This window comes from Azolla caroliniana, unplaced genomic scaffold (assembly GCF_043228905.1).
Source record: "Azolla caroliniana isolate FFs.n. ecotype wild unplaced genomic scaffold, voAzoCaro1.0.p SCAF_4, whole genome shotgun sequence".
Lineage (NCBI taxonomy): Eukaryota > Viridiplantae > Streptophyta > Polypodiopsida > Salviniales > Salviniaceae > Azolla > Azolla caroliniana.
In genome coordinates, this window is record NW_028230439.1 from 21,092,351 (window position 1) to 21,118,973 (window position 26,623).

A 26,623-nucleotide genomic window follows, 5' to 3' on the forward strand; every position below is an offset into this window, starting at 1 on the left:
AAAAAATTCCAAGAGTTGATTGTTGGTTCAACGTAGTAGTTAGCAAATGCTCAATAGTGATCCTTGTTGGAGTGCAAATACAAATTGGAAGTAAAGAGTTTTTCGTACACAAGAGTTGTTCCATGATGATAGTTATTTACATGCAATGAAAATAAGGAGGTATCGTATATGCATGTGAGATGAATGCTTGAAAATTGGATTGTAAAACATTATTCAAGAAAGCATCCCATGTTTGTAACGGTCTAGCCATATGAGAAGTGATTCTAGATTTGGTAACTATTGTAAGACAGTGGTATTTTTAAACATATAGGGGGAAACATAAGTGATATGCCCTTCTTGGATCTCTATCTTGAATATGCATGGTAGCTCCCAAAAGACTTAGCCATGGGCTTTGAATCAAGATTATTTTTCTAAATTCTCATTTATTTGATGAATTGTCAACCCAACGTGTGTTAGTCTAGTTAAGAGAATAAAGTATTACATGCGAAAACAAGGGAGCTCACAATTAGTATCATAGTCTTGCAAGTAACAAGCAAATGTTATTACAGACAACAAAGCAAAAAGAAGGCAAGGTCATTGCTATGATGAGAAATACCAAAATTTTGGTTTGGAAAACCGTTTGTTGCCTACCAAAAGTGAGAATGCGATAAGCAAATGAAAGGTGAGATGTACATATCTATGCATCAAAACATTGTAATTGTTATTTCTTGTGTGTGGAAAGATCATGTTCAAATTTGTTTCAATAACATGATCTAAGAATCAACAACAGTTCGGTTTCGACTTAGCCAGTTTGGCCTTGTCCAAACTAAACCGATTAAGGCTTAATAGGTTTGGAGGTTTTCAAACTTGAACCGAACCAATTCTTAAACCGGTTAAGCCTAAACATGTTTAGGAACTGGTTTGGCCCAAAAAGATTCAGTTTGGTTGGAACCTTGCGAAACTGAGCTCAAACAGGTTTGGGAAGCTCAAGCCTAAACCGAGCCCAACTGCCAAATCGTTTAAAAACGGTTTAACGGCTCAATTTAGGCTTGCGTTGAGTCATTGTTCAGTCCTAGTCACACCCAAGGTAACAACCATTATGCCTTACAAAGGCAACCAAGAATGATAGCCCCAACGGTTCATTAAGCTAACAATGATGCCAGAGGTCACTCAATAGGGGCAAGGGTGATGATGCAAAGATGAGGGTGGAACGACAAGTCTAGGTCGTGGAATCTAACAAAGGTGGTGGCTATGACAATCAATAAAGACGGCTACCACAATGAAGTGGTGGTTGTAGCAACATGTCGTGGTCTAAGGTAGCAAACCCCCAAAGGAAGGTAGAGCAACCCAATATGGCATTCATAATAATTGATCACGGTAGTTCTATAACAACCTACCATGTTCGCAAAAAGGCACTAAGAACTATTACAAAGCCAACCACAATGGTGATGGTGGTTGTAAAAAATTATACTACTAATTTAATTTAGCATGCAATGACAATGTAATACACAATATGCAATAGGACCATGTGTTGAGTGTGTGCAATTAGTGCAAACATACTGGACCCGATGCCCAATGGTCAACTTTGCATTGTAATGACATTACCTGCAAGCATGATTCAGAAGAGGAAAGGACGAGTAAACGTCATTACAAACTCTAGTTCGCCTAACTTAACACATCGTTGAAAATGCAAGAGAAAGAAAAAGAAAAAGATCAAGTTTCAAGTGTTGTTTTGACCTTGAGAGGAGCACGATGATCCATGTTCAATCCTCGTTGCTCAAACAAAAAACAAACAACACAAAAGAAATTGTTAGCAAATTTGGTGAAATACCAACTATTATGATTGTAGAATAAATTGAAGTAAAAAAGGTAAATAGATTAGATAGAGGAACCCAATCCTCCTTACTACCATGAGCTATGATCAAGACATAACCAACCTACCACTAGCATGCCATATTGATGGAGATTAGGATGATCGGTATCGTGGAAAAGTTAACACGATAGCAACGATAAAAGCCTAGCCTATGTCCCTTGGTGTCTCACAACTTTAGCCTTCCCACGTAATGTCCCCTATAAGGGGAGCTAGACCTCATATTTATGAATCGTCTGAGGCCCCTTGAATAGGTGTGCCTTGTTAAAAGACTCTCCATTGCTAGTTCGCAAGATTAGGATAGTGCATGTTAACTACCATGATAGTGCATGTACTTATCATTCGCGTATATTCCAATCTTATTAGTCCCGCTCTAAACCGCGACGGCTTAACGACTCAACGACTCAACAACTTAAATTGAAAATTGAAACCAAATTGTGAAACCACAGTTCTAATGTTTGAAAATCTCTAAAACTGCTTGGTTTGAGCTTGCTTTTTTTTTAATGGTCGGTGTAAACAGTTTCGTGGTTTGTTTAAGTTTAAATGATTTAAACGATTTAATTTTAAATGGTTTGAGTTTGACACTCTCGAACCGAACCGTTACTAATTGTTACCTTAACTTATGTTTTGTAAATATTAGCGACCTACCCTCACCTATGTTATGAGTACATAACGGGCAAACCTTGCTATTTTGCGCATGTCATTTCACATCCAACAATTGAGGCTACATTCATGGGTACGAATGGATTTTATCCATGAGCTCTAGTGGTAGTAGGGTTGGGGCACGCTGCACAACAAAGATCCAAACAAGTCAAAATTTTCTTTATTGGGGATCATTGGGTTTCAGAGGATTCGACGATATCAAATGCAAGCATGGATTAAATTTACGGGTACACACTATCATGGGGCCTTTGTCAACAATTACGGTAGTTGGGGAAATTATATATTCAAGTGGATTCAAGAGAACCGCTATAAACAAGCATGGCATCAGGGTTGGATTGGCGCCTCTTCTCAATAGTTTTAAGTTTTAACCCTCACCCATGGAGCATACAACACTATGTGAGTATTTTATACATACTCTCATGTCTGTACTTGTGTATATACGTATACACATATGTACATAATAACATATACATATACAAATACACATACATGTATATACACCACGTATACACATACATATATATACGGTATACGTATATGTACACATACACATATACATATGTGCATATACATGTACATATACACATACACATACACATACATATACATCATCTTCATCCTTCAAATCCTGTGTATGGGCAATGGAGACTTGTGCAGCTCAGCTCTCCCTCGCCCCAATTCCAGCTTTTGTTCGTGGACATGGTCTGCAGTCTACACGGTAGTTTTCTCTCTGTCTGTCTGTCTGTCTGTCTCTCTCTCCTGACTGTCTGACTGGTGGCCTTTTATTATTTATGCTCACCACAGCACAAGGTTGTTGAGGCTCAACAGGGGAGGAGCTCCACACATACGCAGTAGCAGGTCCGGGGTTTCTCTTTCCGCTGGAGTCGTGTGTACTCTGGACAAGTCGTTTGATGGCGACTCCAACATGGGTATGCTCTCTCTTCCGCCATCTCTATAACATTTCCACTCTATTTGTGTTGTGTCCTTTGTAAAATTAAGTTATCCAAATTATAAACCCTACTGTAATTTGCAAGAAACATGAGGGAGATGAGATAAGAGTGTCTGAGGACAAAACAGATGAAGGGGGAACGAACAACAAAGGGATTAGATGGGAACATAAAATTTAAGTAAAAAAGATGGCACAAATAGTAGGTGGTTATGAGTCTTTCGGAGTGTTTTATAAATAAAATGGGAAAGGAAGCCAAAAGATGAAGCATATGCGCAATCCTGGATTGGTTTTCTATTACGTTTGTGTTGGTCTTATCCATCCAAACATCTTTTTGTGATTACACATGCTCATTATAAACTCTTATATAATTCGTTTGGCTTCACCTCTTGGGCTATGTTCTATAAACAAAAAAAGAAAAGTTATATGTATACCTAATGTATAAACGAAGTCCAAATTGAACTGGTATTCTTTTTCACTTCAGTGTAAAGAGAGATACTTCAACATATGTGATGTTTAGGAACACTTATCAAATCTGTATGAAAGCATTGTGCAAACAAGAAATTAATTTGCAAAAGAATCCACAAGAATGATATACAAGATGCATTCAAGAAGTTTGTTGAACATGCTGAAAACCAGCTGGTACTGGTACAGAAATTAAGGTATATACTGATAAGGTATGCATCAGAAGGCGTTCTTGTTGATTTTGGGGTTAAATGAAATTTGCAAGCATACCATGTTTGATAATATATCCAAAATTAGTGTTGGCAAAAGTTCCAATTGCACCATTCCAGAGAAGACTATCGCTATGCTGAGAAACAAAAGTTTGACTCAAGATTTTGGGTTGTGATAGAGAAAACTGCCCTATTATAAGACAAGGGTGGAAAAGCAACCTGTTGTGAGGCATAAGATGTCGCTTTAAACAAGTATAATAAAATGAAAAAACTGAAAAAGAGATACAAAGACAAGATTTGAATAGAAAAAATCACTTTCAGCATTAGAAAACAAAAACTATCTGTTCATCTCCCAGGCATATTGTTTCCTGCAATTACGATTTACCCATATATCCAACGGGAAATATAATAACTTTTCGGGTTTGGTGATGTTGGATAAAGTGATATGCAATACCATCTATGAGTACCAGAAGCAGCCATTTCTCTCTAAGAGATTGGTATGGAATTCAACCCCCACCTTCAACCTATTGGTTGCTTCCATTGATTAATAAGAGTGAAGAGAATTGGGAAATAAAAAATGTAATTGGCTAAGAATGGAATGTGTGGCTAAGATTGATGAAGCTAGGACAGTATTTGGCGCTGAGCTGTGTCTAAAGGGTGATAAATTGGTTTCATAATGGTTTTGACCAGTATCAGATGTCTTGATTTTGTATAGAGGAACAACTTTTATATTTCCAAAATGTGAGAGTAGACGGTAGTAGCTGTATCACAATAAATGTTGTGTTTCAGAAAATATGGAATATATTCATAAAATTATTATATTTCTGCCCATATTTAAAGCACTAACACTAAACCCTATACAAGGATCTGACATCAAATTAGTTTGTAAATCCAATTAATTTAGCTGAAATTTGGTAATTAATTCCAGAAACAACATTTCATGTGTTTTGATGAAACGGTTTTGTTTCATATGAACTGCATTTCTTTTGTTAGTGCGGATATTAGTAGACTAATAATAGTTTGACTGAAACGCTGGAATTGAAATGCATGTGAAGAATGTCATGGCAATCAAGAATTATCAGGTCAGTAGAAGGGGTTTACATGAAGAATATAGAGTGCAAGATTACAGTTGACCATGCCTATCTAAATGAATAATTCGAATGTCTCTAGTTCCCTACAATATGTGAAAGTTTTGAAGAAAGAGGGTTACACTTTCTGTAAAGGCCTATCTTTACAATTATAGAATGTTGCAGTGCTAATTATGTGTGACATTCTAATAGACTTGACATATTTGGATATTTATGAGCACAATGAGAGGAAATTGTCATAAGTTACTTCCATTTTGTAATAAGAGATCTATATCTGGATTTGTAAGAGATGAACAGGAATTATATACACCTCTAATGGTAGATGGTAGCTGGACGCCTTGAAACAAATCTATGTAATATCACGCATATGAGAGCAAAGAAATAACCCTATTCATGAAATAAAGCAAGAATCTGGATATGGTTTTAGATGAGGCATGATCATTATTGTGATGCAAGCGTTTTAACTTGTGTTTTTGGATGCCAAATTGATGATTTATCCCAGGGACAATGTCTGTTTTTCCAAGGATTAATGTGCGAGATCCTTTCAAGCGGTTAGGTATCAGTCGAGATGCATCTGAAGAGGAGATCCAAGAGGCACGCAACTTTCTTGCACAACAGTACGCAGCACATGAAAGAAGCAGGGAATCTATTGAGGCTGCTCATGACAAAATTATCATGGAAAGCTATCGAGCACGGAAGAAATCCAAAATCAATCTCAAGAGCAATCTGAAAAAGAAGGTTGAGGATTCACCACCTTGGTTCCGAAATTTCTTGAGTTTGTTCGAGTTTCCATCCTCTCAAATCATTCTACAGAGGGCTGCCTTTTTTATTCTCATGGGAGTGTGGAGTGTTATGAATCCAGCAGAAGGGGGGCCAGCGTTTCAGGTACAATTCCTAAACAAGAACTATGAGCTATTTCAAGAGGTTTTAGACTGTCAATCTCTTGAAGTAGCAGAGATTTTATTATGATTGCAGGTTGCCATTTCACTAGCAGGGTGCATCTACCTTCTGAATTACAGGCTTAAAAGCATCGGTAGATCATTCGTTCTTGGGTAAGTGATTGGGTTTTGTTTATTAATTAGAATTCTAAATTTTTCAAGTGAGCTGTGTGATGTATTGAGTTGTTTCCAGTTTTGGCGGGCTCGTTTTTGGATGGCTCTGCGGCTCTTTCCTTGTGCCCGTGTTTCCAGCAGCCTTGTTACCTCCAAGCTGGAGTCTTGAGCTTCTTACTGCACTTATTTCCTATGTGTTCTTGTGGTTTTCATGCACCTTCCTAAAATAAGAGTGCAAGAGCAGTGATTTTGGGGTACATTTGCGAGTGAAGTAATTTATAATTTCATCTTTGTTCTAATCTTAGGATGAAATACATGTACGGATGATCTGATCATCCTGAGAGCTTTTAGTCATTCTTTACTGCTGGGGGAGGAGAAAGTGATACCCAGTCACACTAGACATCTATGGATCATAACTTGTTTTATGATCAAGCTAGTAGTGGACTGCTGGATCATAACTTCCATGGATGACCAGACTGCTAGTAGTGGACTTCTCGATTGTCACGTGGCATACTAGAATAAATGTCGTCTATTAGGAAGACTGTTCTTAACAGTGAATATAAGATCATATGCTGTAATTGGGAATCCTCAAGTTAATTTTTTGATAACATTGGTTATCCATGAGTTATTTTGGCTTCATGCATGTATTGTTCCTGGAAATAAATCATTCATGACTACTAAAAAAGCAATGCATCTTTGTTACTTTTTGTGATGACAACCAGTTTCTGCCTAGTTTATTGTATATCTTGACAATGATTTACTGTATGAGTTCGCATACATGCTTTCCTCGTCACATAAGAGGATCCCTTTCAAATGATTGCTGCTTGTTAGTATTAAAAAATATATTTAAATTTTCATGTATATGCTGTGTACATACTGATGACATAACTATCACAAGCAGCCAAAACTTTTCAATAGCTCAAAATTTCATGTGAATATATCTCCTATTAACATTCATAACCATTCCAGTTATTCTGAAATGAATGGAGCACAGTGATTGTAGACCTGTCTTTAGTAAATATATAAAGGGAAAACGTATTGTTTAGTAAGAGACATTATCTTATTAATCATTATGTGTTCAGGTGACAAGAACTTTGCCACTTGAAAAATGGCTTTTTAATATTGAGATTGATGAGAAATCCCTGAAACATTAGCAATCCTCCTTAAACGGCAATGCTGACAATGAGAGGACATGAGTAGGACTATATGCAAACAACATTGTCCTTTAAAATATTGTTAATGAGAATCAAGAATGCTAGCATTTACCCATGCTCCCTACTACTACTAATTGCACCACCATTACCACAACTAAAAAGTTCCATAGTAACTTATCGTCTCTCCAATTTACAAAGAGATGCTTCTTGATGTTTTACAAATCTTCTGTACAGTCTCATTCTACCATTAGTATACTGATGATCTAAATTACTATATCTACCAATCTTTTTGGTTAATATGCTACATCAATAATTGGAGAATTGGGTTTTGTAAGAATTGATTGAGAATAATGCACAATCCTCCTAATTAATTAAAATGTTAGAATGATGCGGAACACGACATCCTTGGTTACACTGTTGAAGTAAATTCTCCCCCTCAGTATGCTTTCAGTGAGACGATCACTGTAATCACAGATGCTTACAGGCCTCAAGAGGACGATAATACATCATCATCATCACTTTGTACTTAACTGCAGTTATCATTGTTTGGTGTCTTAATATTTCATTTATGTTTGATTCCATGTTCCTAGTTGCAATGCGTAAAATTCAATACATTTCTTGTCCCATTTTTCTTCAAATCATTCCCTAGACAAAAGTGGGCAATGCCGATGTTGGTTGCGGTTTATGCTAGTTCCACCAACAGGGTCTTTGTGAGCTGCCTTTCATCCCACTTGTCTGATTTTCTTGTGCTTGGTGTGAGGTAATATATTTTGTAGATGTGATGGGTACCACCATCAATTAATGAGCCATTATTACTAAGGCATTTGCTATTGAGGCACAGAGATGCGCATGGACAACAGTGTCGCCCCTTTTCCAATGCTCCAGCAGCTTGAGGCATCAGCCGACCCCTATACCCTCACATGTTGCATGTGCCATTGAGGCACAGAGATGTGCGTGGACAACAGTGTTGCCCTTTTTCCAATGCTCCTGCAGCTTGAGCCATCAGCAGACCCCTATACACTTTCACATGTTGCACGTGCTATTGAGGGACAGATGTGCATGGACAACAGTGATGCCCTTTTTCCCATGTTCCTTCCACCTTGAGCCATCAGCGGTCCCCTATACACTTTCACTAATAAGCATTTACACTTCCATTTACAAGTAGCTTGTTGAAAATCTACAATGCATGCAATAATGATCGTTTTGCATTCACAAGTATCCCTTTGAATTATGGTTTTTTGTATTCTACATGTGCCTTTTGTTTAACAAAGGGTTGGACATTTGGTTTGAATACTTTTCTAAGGATGTGAATTCTTGTTGAACCAGTGTGCATATATCTTCATTTTGGAGCCCAACCACTTCTCCAATTTAATTGCATGGATAATCTTTAGAAACTCCTGCAGAGTTCCACATTTATTTCAACATTTTCAGAATTTTGAAAGAATTACATTGTTTCCTAAAAGCCAATATACTTTCATGATTGCCAAGATCACAGTGTGTTCTTAGCAACCAAGATCCCTGTCCGTGTTCTACTGTCGATACTAGTAAAGCACTTCAAATCCTCTGAAAATCTGAGAATCTATTATAGCTTCTTCAGCATTTCCAGTCGATTGAGAGACCCTCAGTTAGATAAGATGGGATCTAGCTCTTCATAACCAACTTACTGGGCAAACCATGATAGTAGAAATAGTAAGTCTCATGATAAGCTGATGTTCATACAGACGATGATGTTTCAGCATCTGAAGCATCCCCATGTCAAAAGTTGGAAATGGTGAAAGCACAGGAAGTAAACCAATTAGAAAATCTCTATTATCCATCACCAACGCTTTTTATTAAACCAGGTCTCAGCTGCAAACCCTTATATTTGGTCAGAAGGTTGATATGCTACATACTTGTTTTACTTGGAAAATCACAAATGCAATCAGTTATCACAAATTCATCATCAAAAACAGAATGATCCAAGGAGACACTGTACAAGCAGAACTTCAATATCTAAATCAAAGATTATACATCATCCTTTCTTCAGTTTACCTTCAATCCATGTCCCTTGAGCTCGCGATTTAGTAGGATAAGGCAAGTTTCACTGTAAACCTGATGTTCAGGCCCACCATGTACTTATCTCAACACCTTGTCTGCATCCAATCTTTGATTCGCCTGAAAATACTTACGGAATAGCTCAAACGTGTGTGTAGACTCCAGAGCCTTTTGTTAGCATTTATCTGCTAACTGACAGCCTTACAATAAAAAGAACGAACAACCATTGGATCACTAAGATCATCTCTTGTCCCTGTTCAACTGGTGGGTCTTGTAGTCAAGCTCCCTTCTGCCTTTGCAATCGATATCTGATTTCTGTCCAGACTGAAGAAATCTTTGCACGTCTCCTTTAGAATAATTAAAGAGTGCATATTATTTTTCCTTTTAGCATTGCAAGCTTAAAAAACATCATATGCAAGATAGATGTACTCGTAAGATTTCATATTATTGGAAACCTTCAGAACTTAGAGAAGAATAATGAATTGTTCAAAACATCAGTATTTTTTACCTTCTCAAAAAGGACCGCAATTTTTTCTTTGGCAGTAAAGAAGAGAGTTTCCGCTGTGAGACTACAGAAGTAATGGTCGACATCTCCAATGTATGTTTCCATAACTGCAAACTGCAAAATGACTCGAAAAGGAACACAATTTTATCTTTAGCAGTAAAGAAGGGAGTTTCAGCTGTGAGACTACAGAATTAATGGTCGACATCTCCAATGTATGTTTCCATGACTGCAAACTGCAAAATGACACAGAAAAATGCACAAAGAATGTGAGGGCCTCATCCATTTAATGGCATCAGTAAGTAATAATTTCCAAAATAGCTGAGAAAAATAAGAACCTGGTTACGAAAGATTCTTGGCACATAGAATTAGTCTTCTCTCTTTAATCTTTCAAACAAAGATGAATGTAAGGTCCACAGAATCGCGCTCCTTTCTTTCTTTCTTTCTTTCTTTCTTTCTTTCTTTCTTACAGCTGCTGGGTCGACGATCTATATCACAACGTAACGCAAGCAGAAGGAAGGAAGACAGAAACGAAAAAAGGCCCACCTTCAAAAACAAGTCTGAAGAAAGAAACCTCAGCAGAGGGGAACAGGACATGGCCCAACTGTCGAAGCGAAGGAGAAGATGATGAAGAGGGGGGGGGGGGGGCATTTTGACAATTACCAAAACCATGAGGGGCATTTGGATAATTACCAGAAATATGAGGGTCATATAAGTAAATATCCACAAAGTTGGGGGATTATGATATTGGTGCTTTGTTTTTTTTTATTATCTCCCCATCGATCATCTGGGCCCCTCGAAACCATATATTCTTTTGATGCACAATAGGAAGAATAAGGCTTTAAATTTTTATGTGCCCCCGAAAACCACTAGGCATATGGTTTCTCCTTTCTTCGCAACAACCTGTTGTCATCGATCATGTCCTCTGCATACTACTATAGCCAATGAGTAGGCCCACGTATTCACCCTGGTGAATCCTCCTCACGTTTCGGGTTCCGTTCATATGTGGGGTGTAGTATATATGTGTGTCCACACACAGAGCCCGCCTTGTTTTGGGGCTACATTGCCCCCGAATATGTAGAGGATATATATATATACTTGCTTTCGTGCATTGGTCATCATCTCGGGTAACGGCCAATGATTGGTTTAGATTGCATGACACCATGAGATGGAAAATAAATTACCATGTATAGCTAGGGAATCGTTTTCTTTGTAGGGTAACTAGCTTTAAGTTTAGATGACTTGCCATAATTTTCATTTTGAGCAGAGATCACCCCATATGAGAAGGCTTATTTTTTTTCCCAATGAAGGCCCACAAGAAGGTTTGTTTGTTTGCGCCCTAGCTCAAATTGATGCCCAGTCCACTAAAAGAGCATATATTGTCCAACTAGGGTTTATACTCTCTGGGTGGTCTTCAAAGCTCATGCTTAGATGGCTCAAATCTACGCCTAGAGAATCTCTTAGTTTGTGTGTGAAGCCTTCATTAGTCAACAAATGAAGCCCTTTTCATGAGAAGTTATGTGTTTTCAACCATGTTCAAATCATTCGACACCCTTGTTTAATCAATCAAGTAATACTTTCAATCAAGCAACCTACTCGTAAGTTGAACATCCTACGATTATAGATGGCTTGCAACTACCAATATATAGAGACTTCTCTACTTCTGCAACAAACCAACATTGCTTGTTAGAACCTAAACCAAAAAGGGAACCTGTCTTTCAAATGGCCACCTAGAAATATATACCTTGAGAGCACTACTTTCACAGGTTGTCCACCTTTCGATTCACAGTGCATGCTTTGATTCTAGGCTTCAAGCCGGTTGGAAATCGTATTTCCTTTTGGAGAACCAATGCTACCAAAGTGATACTTGTGGATGGGAAGTAAAACTATTGTTGTTCAATGCCATTGTAAATCAAGTATTGCTTTATGAAGTAAGAGTATGGGGTAGTACCATCTCTCTTTATGCATGGAATGAGATTGAGAAAATTCAAAAGATGTTTTTAAGAAGGCAATTAGGAGTTAAATGCACTACCTCTTACTAGGTTATGCTCTTGGAAATAGGTGTTAGGTCCATAGAGATATTGGCACTCCAAAGAGTATACGGATACATTACAAAAGTCAAGAATATGCCGAATCATTGATTATCACATCTTGCTCGGAATGTTGGATGTAAGCTACAAAAGAATCATAGAGTAAAATTATCTCATCTAGTTGGGTTGTTGACATGAGAAAATGGTTCAAATGATGGGGCGTGGGTGATCATTTACAGTTCGTGGGCGATACTATGCATTATGTAATGATTTGAGGAAAGGTTGGCAGAATCATTAAGAATGAAGTGGGAAGATGCTAAGAGGACAAAGCTAGAAGGCTACATTGCAAATGTAAACTTACACTACTTCGCACTTGATCTAACAAGCCAGGAATCAAAATTGTTGCATCATGGTATCAAAATGTAACGAATTTGAAGGCATGTAAAGTATACAATGAAGGCATTGTAGAGGATGAATGTCACTTGCTCTTGACAAGCTCGGTATACAGTGCGATTCGTGCAAGATATGATGACATATTAAGAGGGAGTGATAACTTAAGTGCCATACTTAAGACATCGCCTAGAAGGTTGAGCTTATGTGTATGCCTTACTCATGCATAGAGACTTTGTGCTTCAATGTATGAATACCCTTTTTTAGGAAGGAGACACATATCAAGAATAGATGTATACTCTGGTCCCATAGGTAAAATTTGGCCTCTTTATGGACGATAAAAAAAAATTCTAAATTCTAAATTCTAAATTGATGCAACAAAGTTTCCATTCATAATGTCTCATTATGGCAAGAGGATTCATCGTCATGATTATACCTCTTGTTTATATTTAAATGAGAACCTAAGTTTTATGGGTCCCATGAATGACACAAATATATAAAATGGTTGGGCATGAGATGCATGTAAGCATGGATTATGTGGAACCATAATGGGTGCAAGGTAATTGTGGATATCAAAAAAAGTTATTATTCATAGATCCACAACCTTGTAGAATGCCACATTGTCCCACACTTCGGGTATACACATTAGTGTTTTTTAGATTGAGATTATGCACATTAATTTTCCACCTGAAACTTTGACTTTACGATATCACTTTCCACAATCAATATCAATGCCATTTATTAACATTGTTGTTTAGAATCACCAAGTTATCTATAGACTATAGCTATAGAAGACACTTTCGTATATATGGTAAGGTAACATCAATAAGGCAAGTGGGTTTTGAAAACTTTTGACTTAGGAGGAATTTATAATACAAAAGCGACAACATTAATATTCCAAATGATAGAAGCTAGATGCATAATATAACTAATCTACATCACGACTCTCTTTTTATGCTTGAACGGAAAAAAGTGAAGCAAGTATATTGGAATTTTGAAAGTGAAGCAAGCAACTCTCTAAGCTATTAAATATGTCACTACATATTTTGCCTTGCAAGTTGCCATATACATGTAATAGAATTTGCACCTAAAAACTTAGATTAAATAAGACGACACTATAAGTAACCAAACATTACATGTTGATGCTAGATTCAATATTCAAAAAGCTTATACAAAAGAATTTCATTATTATGATGCACACAACTTTGTAACACAAATGAACGTGCATCATATGAAGAATTTAAACCAACATATGCATGTTATAGTCAATAGACCATTGACTCTCAATTGTCTAACGTCATTGATAAAGTTTGTATGGTTCATAAAAATGAAGATTGGCCAATAATAGGTGAAAATACACTCAAAAGGTAAAGATTACATCACCCATGGAGAATCACAATGAGAAAGATTTAAAGGGTACACATTATTAAGATCATGATATTGCATTGATGAAGATGATATGACAAAGCTTTTTGCCAATTCTATGACAGAATACATGCAACAAACTAAACTTAGCTTAATAATACAAACTTTCACTAGTTTCATTGTTAAAAAGACTAATTAAACGTTGAGACTTAAGTTTTAATTAGATTCTATTTGCTTTTTACTTCCACCTTTTCCTAGATGCTTTGACTAACTATTACACCAAAGAACAAAAAACCAATTATATGAACCAAAAGTAATCAAAATAATAGAAATTCTTCTTGTTGTGACAAGCCTACCACGACGAACAAAAAAAGACACAAGAATCGTTCACTTCTAACCTGTACGAGTTGTTCTCAACATGCAAATGGAAATATGGCTAAGTTTTGGTTTTTTTTTAAAAGGATGCATCTTGTTCTCAGAACATCAACACCATTAGGTATTATATTATCATGAAATCAATTATTCGCTTTGTTTTTGTCGATATTTGTTATTTAGAAACTGGATTTTCCACATCTATGTATGTAAAACTACATTATCAGAAATCTTCGTGAAGTGTTATGGCCAAAAATATATGGACGAAAAGAAGACTTCAAGATGAATCAATTGAACCAACAATCAGCATGTTAAAATGCAATAAGTTGTCTAGAAAGTAAAAATATAACTCACTGAGAATGTAGTCGTAAGCTTGATTGAGTTTTCAAGACACTCTAGGTGTCAACATAGAGAGTAATGGTTGAGGACATTTTTGTTGAATTTCATTGGTCAATTTGGATTATACTCAAAATATATGGCCTATGACACATTCCCTACATTCACATCGATTGTGTTAAAGTAGAAAATTTGAGAAAGGTTGAAAATAAACATCTAATAAATTTAGAGTAATCGCAAGCTTAACTTGTCGTTCTTTTTCTTTTGACACACAACCATTTTTTCTTCTCATGGACTAATTTACCCCACCCACCACCACCCCAAAAAAAGAAACCCCCATATTTTCCAATTCTTCATGTGAATAATTGCATGTAATTGGTAGTGAATTTTTAAGAGGATTCCATGTTGGAGTTATGTTCATATAAAATTTGTTTTTTCCGATGTGTGATGCTATTAGAAAATCTTTGTTGGATTGGAATGGAGTTAGACTTTCACTACTATAAGGTATCCTAGATAAAATCTTGTTCAATCATTACATATTAGCATCTATATGGTACCTTGTCATGGGGAAATGGATGTGTGCATGTAATGAATAAAATGCTCCCTCTATCTCTCTCTTTGAATAAGTGTATGTGTAAAATTCATTGAACATGTTTTTTTTATCACAATATCAAATTATGTAGATGTTTTATGAACCTCATCAATTAACTTTATCCTACTTTGCGAATCTTTATTTGGTTTGGAGCTACTCGACACAACTCACATGTAAACAAATGTTTTCTAAAAGAAAATTGTAAGATTTTGTGCATCTTTTTAAGTATTTGATAAAGTTTTTTTGTTATTTGTCTTATAGTCTATAGAGTAGGCAACCAACATGATTTCATTAGGTATTGAAGAGTGATAATGTCACCAACAATGCTATTATGTTTACAAAAAATGTCATCATGCAATAAACTATGGCCAAATGTGAGAAGGAGATGATTGACCAATATTAAGCCATGCTTCATGAAGTTGCCACCAACCACTCAAGGACATTGTACTTGAAAACAATGTTGTTGTGGAGGAGTATTGATTGACAAGTTGATTAATTGCACAAAAGATTTTGTAAATGACTTTAACTATAGAATAAAAATGCAAGAAGGATGGAAAGGGATATTTTTATTAGTAGTAAAATTAGCCTTAGATGAATACAACAGGATCAATATGAAAATAGAAACACTCTTCCTCCTTTTTGGAAAAAGAAAAAAGAAAAAAAGAAGAAGAAACATTCTTCCTCCATTATCATTTTAATCTAAATAAATTGTTTAAGCAATGGTTAATTAATTATTGATGAAGTGAAGGTGTTGACTATGAGTTAGTTGCTGGAGTCATTAACCACCCTCTAATAATCACACTATGTATATGTGAAAGGCTCGTTGTTCCTCTTCTAGATGTTAATTTGACGTTAGTCATTGAGGTAAGATGATTTGATCCCTCCTATCAACAAAGAGTACACTTGCACAATTGTGTTATTGGTAATACACTAGCATAGACTACCATAACTGCGGACACTCTCCCTTACAACCCACAAGTAACAAGGGTGTTGAGTCCAATGATATCATAGAGGTGGAGAGGTTGAGAAGGAAAATCTTGAATGCCTTCTCAATGTTTTATGATTGAGGTATTATCAACATTTGTTTACTAGAAAAATATCATTAGTAGAGTGGGTTCACCAACAACTTAACATTGTGGTCAGCAACAATCAATTTTAAGATGTATACAAAGGCCTCATGGGGTTTTAAAAAAAAGTTGTTTCATAACATAAGAACATGATATATATAAAACTTACAAACTGAACATATGGTGTCATTTTGGTGTCAATTGTGTCTAAGATATTATGTGTAATCACATAAAATGTGCTAAATTTGGCTACTTTATGGTTCAACATCAACAAAGATATGTAGTTTATGGAAAGTGAAAGTGGCCCCAAACTCTAAAGCATGCAACCAATAGAGGTATCACATGTTATGGAATGGATACCGACGATCATTATGGCTTAATATAAAAACAGAGGAGATGAGGTACTTTTGGTGCCAATCGCATTAGGTGTCTTTTGTGGGTGATAATATGGGCCACTTATGGTAGAATACCACAAACATTGAAAGTGGGAATCCCTGGTGGCCCCCCTAACAACATGCCATTGTACGAGAAAGTGGTAAATAGAAGGGCTATAAAAAATCAAGTAATGGTTGTTTCAGACTCCAGAGGAGGATTCTTTGGAGGGAGGGGGATTATATACACAAATCTATAACGGAATATATGCATTGATAAAGATGATATGGCAAAGCTTTTTGCCAAGTCTACGACGGAATATATGCAACAAACCAAACTTAGCTTAATAATACAAACTTTCACTAGTTTCATTGTTAAAATAGACAAGATAAAAGGTTGATGTTTGAAGTTTTAATTAGATTCAATTTGTTTTTTACTTCCACCTTTTCCTAGATGCTTTGACTAACTATTATACCAAAGAACAAAAAACCAATTATATGACTATTTCTTCATGCCTTATGTCTTTTTGTTGGTATTTGGTTGCATTGTGACAAGCCTACCACAAAGAACAAAAAAGACACAAGAATCCTTCACTTAAAACCTATGTGAGTTGTTCTCAACATGCAAATGGAAATATGGCTAAGTTTTGATCATTGAACAAAAGGATGCATCTTGTTCTCTTAACATCAACATCACAAGGTATTATATTATCATGAAATCAATGATTTGCTTTGTTTTTGTAGATATTTCTTATTCATAAACCGGGTTTCCAACATCTATGAATGTAAAACCGAGTTATTGGAAATTTTCACAAAGTGTTATGGCCAAAAATATACGAAGGAAAGGAAGACTTCAAGATAGGTTAGTTGTACCAACAAGCGGCATGTCAAAATGCAATAAGTTGTCAAGAAAGCAAAAATATAACTCATTGTAGTCCTAAGCTTGATCGAGTTTTCAAGCCACTCTCGATGACAACATAGAAAGTAATGCTTGAGAATATTTTTGTTGAATTTCAATGGCCAATTTTGATTATTACTAAAAAATACATGATTATTCCTATGCCAATTTTGTTGAAAATTTGAGAAAGGTTGAAAATAAATAAACTATCTAATACAATTAGGGTTTAGGGTTTAGGAAAAATAAAATTTGAGTAATGACAAGTTTAATTTATCGTTCATTTTCATTCAACATACAACTTTTTTTTCTTTTCATGGACTATTTTACACGCCCCCCCCCCCCCAAAAAAAAAAAAAACCTTATAGTTTTTTATCTTTCATGTGAATAATTGCATGTAATTGATAATTTGATAGTAAATTTCTAAGAGGATTCCATGTAACTAAGATAATGTGTCATTATCTTAGTTATGTTCATATAAAATTTGTTCCTTCCGATGTATGATGCTATACAAAAAAACTTTGTTGGATTGGAATGGGGTTAGACTTTCACAACTATAAAATATCCCAAATAAAATCATGTTCAATCATATAAATTAGCATGTATATGGTACCTTGTCATAGGGAAATGGATTTATGCATGTAATGAATAAAATGCTTCCTCTATCTCTCTTTATGAATAAGTGTGCCTGTGTTTGCATGTGTGTAAAATTCATTGAACATGTTTTATTAACTATCAAATTACATAGAGTGTGTTCGCATGTTTTATGAACCTCATCAATATCCTACTTTGAGAGTCTTTATAAATATAACCTTTGGTTTGGAGCTAATTGACACAACTCACATGTAAGCAAATGTTTCCTAAAAGAAACTAGTAAGATTTTGTGCATCTTTTTAAGTATTTGATAAAGCCTTCTTGTTATTTGTGTATAGCAAAAACGCTTGCTGAGCAATACTGGACCATGCTTCATAAAGGACACTCAACTTGAAAACAATGTCATTGTGGAGGATTATTGATTGTCAAGTCAACTAATTGCACAAAATATTTTGTAAATAATTTTTAACTGTATGATAGAAATGCAAAAAGGAAGGAAAGGGATATTTTTCGTCGTGGTAAATTTAATTTAAATTTATTTATTTATTTCCAAAAAAAACTCCTTTAATTAGTTATAAAATTTTACATTTGAGAATGTTACATACAAATCCTAGAAAGGACTCGATAGTTCCATCTTTTTTTTCCAAATAAACACTACTTCACATTAGTTAGCAAACGAAGTACATAAAAGTTCAGCCGTATTCAACAAAACTCACACTTCTCCCCACAAAACTAATGATAATCCCCACTGCCTCATTTACAACAAAAGTATCCCACCGACTCTTTTTACATGGTAACTTACTTGTACCACAATTATACATATTTATATCGACTGCCCACTAATGGAAGCTATTGGAAGAAACAACCATCTAGGTGCTTGGTAGTTCCATTTAGGCCCTCATGATGATTTCACCATCATAGGAGAACCACCCCATTTTAACAAAAACTTTGACCGAGCCCTTTCTGCTTCATCGGAGTCCCCTTGAATCGTATCGTCCGCGCAACCAAAACACTAGCTCGAACCAAATGTTTAGCAACACCTCACCACTTGGAAGCTTTCATTGCTGAAAAACAAACATACAACGCCTGGTCCAAATGTGCCAAGCCGATAAGAACGCCACCAACATCCATATCTCCTCAAAAAAACCAGAGTTTGTGCCAGGTCTCACTCCAACACATTGGAACACACAACCACCCTGTACTATAAATCCATGACCATGTGGGTCTAATTGTTCGCCCCAACCTTCCCCTATTAACTTCAAACTCTCTAAGGAAGGACCCCACACGACTCTCCCATTCACACCACATGTTGCCACCATCTTGAGAGTTCTACCCCAAATGTTGATTGCCTCTACACAATTCCCAAAATAGTGAGGTATCAATTCCAAAGAGTGTCAACATAACTTACAACAAGCCTTCCCACCACAACACCTCATCCACTCCCCTACAGGTATCGCCTTATGGCTAACAAGCCAAAACCAAACCTTTATTTTTTCTGTTATATCCAACACCAATAGTCATCTGATATGCCTTTATCCCTCCAACTATTGCATGTCTGAGCAGCGCCCACTGATTTGGAGCCAATGATTTGCCTTCCTTGCTTAGTACTATACTAAAAAAAACCCTCCAGTTTGTGGAGGCCCACTGACTCAAGAAAGAGAGAGGACTACCATTGTTGGATGAAGGCTAATCATTGGCTTTCGGCTTTATCCGATCTGCTTGTGCTACCATTGTATTGGCTCTTTAGCATGGCTACAACTTCACTCCATATCTCCCACAATAACATAGTAAAATTAGCCTTAGATGCATACATTTAGGATCAATATTAAAATAGATATATGTGTTAGTGCATTGTTATTATATTGTGTGGAAAACCATTCTCCATTACCATTTTAATCTAAATAACTAATTAAGCAATAATTAATCAATTATTGATCAAGTAAGTGAAGTGTTGATTACGAGTTAGTTGTTGGAGTCGTCAACCACCCTCTAATATATCACAATATGTATTTGTGAAAGGTTCACCATTCCTCTTCTAGATGTTAATTTGACGTTAGTCCTTGAAGCAAGATGATTTGATACCTACTCTTAGCAAAGAGTATACTTGCATGATTGTGTCATTGGTAATACGCTAGCATAAACTACTGTAACCAGTGACACCCTCCCTTACAACTCACTAGTAGCAAGGGTGTCGATGTTAGATATAATCAATGATCAACCTGAAGTTGTAAATCCATCCCCATATGTGCTCTTAGAGTGCACATTTTGTGATAGTGCCCCAAATGAGGAGTGGCTAGTGTGCAACTCGACCATATGGGTTGATAAGGTGTTAATCTAGGAAACTGTAGATGTGTAGGACACAATGTATTTAGGAAAGAGCGAAATAGGTAATAGGATTGGCCAATCAAGTCAATTAGAATATTTTGTGGGCAAGTTACGATGTACTTAGTCTTGAAGTATGTGCCATTGACTTCAAGATAAGTACTATCTAGCATTGGCCTATATCTAGGGAATTGGGTCATATTAAATGACAAGTCAGTTGACAGAAAAGGAATATCTCCACTACTATCAACTGACTTGCACATTTAATGTTATACTTAGACCAAACATAGAATATAATCCACTTTCTTACACTGTGGATGGATTGACCTATATCTAGGGAATTGGGTCATATTAAATGACAAGTCAGTTGACAGAAAAGGAATATCTCCACTACTATCAACTGACTTGCACATTTAATGTTATACTTAGACCAAACATAGAATATAATCCACTTTCTTACACTGTGGTTGGATTGATCATCAATCCCCACTAATTTTGTAGTGAGCTGGTCCATATCCTATCTAAGCTCTAAGGTGTGAGCGCATGGGTAAACTACCATTGTGAGCTACTCTTATATGTAATAGAAGTTTTGTTTTCATATATCCATCTCTGTAATTGTAACTCTATATACCTATCTAATCAATTCTCAATATTTCTAACAGTCGAGTCCAATGATATCGTAGAGGTGGAGAGGTTGAGGAAAATCTTTAACACCTTCTCAACGTTGTATGATTGGGGTGTTATCAACATTTGTTTATTAGAGAAATATCATTGGTAGATTGGGTTCACCAACAACTTGACATCATGGTCGGCGACAATAAATTTTGAGATGTATACAAAGGACTCATGGGTTTTTTGGAAGTTGTTTCATATCGGAAGAACATGGATATAGAAATTTTCCAATGTACAAAATGAAGATATGGTGTCATTTTGGTGTCAATTGTGTCTAAGATATTATGTGTAGTTTAGAGAAAGCCAAAGTGGCCCCAAACTCCAACCATGCAACTAATAGAGGTATCACGTGTTATGGAATGGATACTTGTGACCATTATGGCTTAATATAAAAACAAAGTAGATGAGGTAGTTTCAATGCCAATTGCATTAGGTGTCTTTTGTGGGTGATAATATGGGCCACTTTATGGTAGAATGCCACAAACATTGAAGTGGGGGTCCCTCGTGCCCCTCCTGACAACATGCCAATTGTACGAGAATGTAGTAAATAGAAGAGTATACAAAAATCAACAAATAATGGTTGTTGCAGAATAAAAATAAACATGTGTTTATTCAAATGAGAAATATGTAAGGAAAGAGGATGAGGCTTGGAGGAAAACCTATGCCCATTCAAAATATGCGAGAAACCCAAGAAAAGATGGCGAGAGTTCTTTCAATAATATTTTTCAAACCCCCTGACCGTGAGTTTCAAAAGGGAAATCAAGATCATAATTAGAATTTCATGTTGAGTATATCCCATGAAATTAATTTTCATAACTCAAATTTGGCAAGAACGCTAAAATCGTTAACACAATGTAGAAGCAATCGTGGAAATTAAATTGTTCACACATTACCATGGCATTAGTGGTTGATGAAATGATGTGGCATGCAAATTGTTGTGGAGGAATACACCATTATTTTGGGGATATACTAGACATATTTGCAGAGTAAGAGCATGCTCACTAACAAGTGACTTATAAGTATAGTTGCATGGAACGTAAGAGAAGCTTGTCAGTATTTATTTTGTAAATGATATTCTATTTACTAAGCTTCAGTTATGCTTAAATAAATTTTCTTTGTCTTGAGAGATTGAAATTTTTATTCCAAAATCTTAATATCTATTTCTGAAGTGCTCTAATCTACCTTCATATATATACATATGTGTGTGTGTGTGTGTGTGTGTGTGTGTGTGTGTGTATTAATGGTGCCCTAGAGGAGATGTTTGCAACTTGTTCGTAACAAAAGTTCTAAAATATGACACATGGAGTTAGATTGCTAGAATGGATCATGTTTGTACCTTACAAAATGCCCAATTTAGATCAAAGTGGAGTTAATGGGATTGCAAATATGTAATCTATGATGACAATCTTGCATGAAATGTTGACGATGCATGTATGTTGGGGACATGTGTCATTTGGTCTCACTTATGATTGTCTTGGTTTTGGAGATTTTTGTACTTTAGTCAAGGAACAAATCCTCACATTTAATAAATTTGCTATTTGAAATTGATCATTTTCTTCAAGTTATGAGATAATGATTGGTAGGCTAGTTTACAAGGGAAGTTAGGGTTCAAGATGTTCCTTCATGGGAAATTTGTCTATCTAATAATCAACAGCCATCATGGGATATTTGTATATCAATTTTCATGCATTGATATACAATGAAAGGTATTGGTTATTAAACATAATGCAATGTGTTGTTGGTGTACCTCCCATATATCAATTACGAACTAGATTATCATATTTGTCAATCCCATAAAAAAATTCATTCGTTACGTGCCTCCCACGCTAAATTGAACATGACCCACCCCACAGTTGATGATAATATGGGCACCAATCGCCAAGTTACTGATAATTGTAATCGACATTTGACAAACCTTTTAGCTCCTTAACACTAACTAATTTCAAAGATGAGACAAGCATTGGTCAATATCATTTGCACCAATCCAAGAGAAGATTGCGCATCCAAGTGGTGAGACCTTGGAAGAAGATACAAATGAAAAAGACACAAGAGTGTCCTTTCCCATATTTCTAGTGATAAAAGACAATGTTGGGATGGAATTACAAATAAAAAATGCAAAGCTTCCCATGAACAACTTAAAGGTTCCTGATATTGCTTCAAGAAATTCCCAGATTTGATAAGGTGCCCTATCCGTAGAAAGTTGGTTTCATTAATCTTCTACAAAAAGTTGCCTCTTCTCGTGTCCTTTGGTAAGTGGAGACCAATATCCTTATTGGGTGCATCCTATAATATATTGTCATAATAAATCTTCTACCAATAGTTACTTCTCTCATGTACTTTGGGGGGAGACCAAATGAGGGTCCTAGACTTATATTGGCATGTTGCCAATAATGCGTGGATATTTAAATGTTAAAAATATGTTATGGTTCAACACTCATTGCTATCATGGCAATTAATTTTGAGATATGAGATTGGCTGTAACCACCATAGTATATAATGTATATTCAAAACAGTAATGCTTGAACAACAAAGGTGCTTACTTCCTTCGTCATTATACACGTTAGGATAAAAAAGAAAATGTCTAGAGTCTAGATTCGGGTTTAGGGCTAGAGAATCTAAAAAAACTATGCAACAAATATAAGGAAAGCTAGTTCGGTGGAATGGTAATAAAAACGAATATACAATTATGACGATTGGGAACCGCGATATAAGTGTGGCTTAATGTCCAATACAATTCTTTCGCATTAGGGATATTGAACCCTATAACCTAATGCTACACTAGGTTATTAATTAAACCACTTGAGCTATAAAATAAATAAATGAATGATATTAGGTACCTGCAATTGCGACAAAATGAGCCATAGTGTTATTGCGACAAAATGAGTCATAATGTTATCGTGACAAAATGAAGTGTTATCAACTATCTCCTAATGAGGATAAGCACATGAGAGAGAGAGAGAGAGAGAATATTATCACTTGCCAATAAGCCATAAGCCATAAGCCATAGTGTGGGGATGGCAACAATACCTAAGTGCTTGACAATGATACAAAAGTAAGCTGGGGAGGGGGGGGGGGGGGGAGGGAAACACACCTTATTAGATCGAGCCGAGAAATAATAAGTAAAATTGAGCAAAGGGACGGGACTGGGGAGAGGGGAGAGTAAGTGGGCATGATGTACCCTGGGCACTAAGTAAGTACATATTGGTGGTATAACTATAAGTCATCTTAAGGACTAAATAAAGTAGACACAACAAATTCATGATAACATGTAAGAAGGAGGAACCCCAAAGAAAAGGAAGGCATTGTCATGATGGTCCTAATGAAAGGAGGCTTTCACAACAAGGGTATGTTAATAAGTATCTATCCTAAAGGTTTAATTGTAAGTGTAGTAGTATACCTATACTACCTATTCTAATTACTAATACATGAGTAATGGTGAGGAGGGTATGGTAGAGAATAGAGATTTAGGGCAATTGTGAGTAGCAAGCACAATTTAGGGTTGAAGATGAATGTGTGTGTGTGATGGCTAAGAGGAGGTGGACAAGGAGAGGGCGGGGCCCCCGATGTTGTCTTCGAGGCGGCGGCGCCTCTTTGCGGCATGTACAGCTGGCAGTATCGGGGTCGGGGGGAGTGGTACGGGGCTGTAGCATCTAGGGCAGGTTGGGCTGCTCTTCCTCAACAACACATACATAAGGCACTTGGGACACACCGCGGTCGCCATAGTCATGGTCATGGTGGTCGGCTCGCTAATTCTAGCCGGATCGTGCCGGGCCGGACCCAATGTCGGGGTCGGCTCCCGCATCATCATCTGTACCGGCCATTGCCAATCTTGGAGCTTCCCGCAGAACTCATCCCGATCCTCGAGAGATGATACTGTGCCCCCTCGATTCGATGATATGGTAGCTGCACAGGGCCGATTCGTTAACTTCAGGTCCAAATCTAGCCCATTCTCGTAGATACCACCGTTCTTCCGAGTCGATGTTGCTGATGATGGAGGCGAGATCGGTGGAGACTGAGCATCCTCTGCTTGAGGAGTCAGAGCAAGGACTATGGCTGCTGCTGCTGCTGCTGATGCAGAAGAAGAAGAAGAAGAAGAAGAAGAAGAAGAAGAAGAAGAAGAAGAAGAAGAAGATGATGATGATGATGATGATGTGGTGCTAGTGTTGGCATCATTAATCCTATGAATCCCACTGTCATTAACATTGGTTTGCTTTCTGAGAGTATTAATTTGGGAGACTGGCTTCTTCTTAATGAAGACCTCACCAGACTGCAAAAACAAAAGAAAAAACACAGGAAGCAATTTAATGCAATTTCATATATGTGTGTGTGAATGTCTGCATGAGTTATGGAAAAATCAGAGGGTGAGTGAGCTTCATGGTAATGGCAATGGCAAATTGGTAGTGGCAATGCTAATGGTAAATTGGTAATGGTAATGGTAATGGTATGTATGTATGTATGTATGTATGTATGTATGTATGTATGTATGTTTTACCTTGAGGTCCAGGCATCTTTCCCAGCCTGGAGGAAGGGGTCTTTCAGATATGTGCTTGTTGTCCAGCTCCTTGACGAGGAGAGCATTCCCTTTGGCACTGGTAGCTATGGAGGAGGCGCCCATCATGAGCTGCTGAACCCGGGAGGGGTCTTCAGTCCAGGCACCTCCACCTCCACCGCCATTACAGTTGGAAGGCGGCAGAAACCGCATGGGGGCGGGAGGGGCCGGCGGAGGCGGGGCCAAAGAGGAGGAATCTTTATCTTTGCAGGGAGGAGCAGGAGGAGCAGGAGAAGAAGAAGAAGAAGAAGAAGAGAGGGTAGGAAGGGGCAAGAATTGATGCTCTGTGATGGTGGTGGTGGCGATGGCGGGAGGGGGCGAAGGTTTCATGGCGGATCAAACACAGTAACAGGAACAGGAACAGGAAGAAGAAGAAGAAGAAGAAGAAGAAGTGGAAGAAGAAAGAAGAAAGAGGATGGGAGAAAGGGAACAATAATTATTAGATCAGAAGCCCCCCGGGGGGGGGGGGGTGGAATGCCATGTCATCATCAGATGCCACGTCAACTGGGGCCACGTCATGTAGGCGCCACGCCACGTCAACTGCGGCCACGTCATCCTGGGCCTTGGAGAATAATAAGTTAAAAGGGAGAGGTGGGCACTTTGGGGAGGGGGGGCATGGTTTTTGTGCTTCCCCAAAACCTTCATTCAGCATTTAATTTGTTCTTTCTTTCTTCTTAAGTTCTTCTTCATGTGTATGTGTATGTGTGTGTGTGTGTTATTAATTCCTTTGTGTTGTTCTGTTTCCTTGTTATGGTTTTTGTTTGCTTCACACACGCATCCCTCGTCTCTCGCAAGCAAACCCCCCCCCCCAACCCACACACACACACACAAGCCTCAAAAGAAGAGGAAGAATAAATCAATCAATCCATCCATCCACATGGCCTTGCGTTGCCTTTTTTTTTCTTTCTCGGCCTTATTCATTTCTCTATGTGGCCGCTCTCGCCCACTTGTCCAAAAACCTTATCCTCATTGTTCCCATGTTCATTCATTCACTCACTCACTCATTCATCCCATCCATTCGTTCATTCATTTGTCGTCTGCTCGTTCATAGTATGTGTCCTTGTCGACAAGATTTCTTCTTTTGGGGGTTGTCTTTGTTTCTGACC

At 37.1% G+C, this 26,623-nt stretch overlaps 2 protein-coding genes and 1 long non-coding RNA gene across 3 annotated transcripts; 1 reads left to right on the plus strand and 2 right to left on the minus strand.

The window, feature by feature from the left end:
* Positions 1-3,103: 3,103 nt before the first annotated feature.
* LOC147865375 (protein CHAPERONE-LIKE PROTEIN OF POR1, chloroplastic-like) lies at positions 3,104-6,889 on the plus strand. The gene is made up of 5 exons (XM_087318162.1): positions 3,104-3,230; positions 3,323-3,441; positions 5,723-6,105; positions 6,196-6,272; positions 6,352-6,889. Exons 1-5 carry the CDS (start codon positions 3,154-3,156, stop codon positions 6,500-6,502), a joined length of 807 nt encoding a protein of 268 aa, XP_087174288.1. The 5' UTR covers positions 3,104-3,153; the 3' UTR covers positions 6,503-6,889.
* Positions 6,890-9,123: 2,234 nt separating this feature from the next.
* On the minus strand, positions 9,124-10,389 carry LOC147865376 (uncharacterized). Its single transcript, XR_015529650.1, has 4 exons — positions 10,301-10,389; positions 9,969-10,198; positions 9,458-9,807; positions 9,124-9,274 (listed from the first exon to the last, which is right to left on the minus strand). It is a non-coding gene; the product is annotated as an uncharacterized LOC147865376 (long non-coding RNA).
* A 14,095-nt stretch (positions 10,390-24,484) lies between these two features.
* Positions 24,485-25,898, minus strand: LOC147865377 (uncharacterized). The gene is made up of 2 exons (XM_087318163.1): positions 25,461-25,898; positions 24,485-25,235 (listed from the first exon to the last, which is right to left on the minus strand). The coding sequence occupies exons 1-2, from the start codon at positions 25,845-25,847 to the stop codon at positions 24,495-24,497; spliced, it is 1,128 nt and encodes a 375-aa protein (XP_087174289.1). The 5' UTR covers positions 25,848-25,898; the 3' UTR covers positions 24,485-24,494.
* Positions 25,899-26,623: the final 725 nt, after the last annotated feature.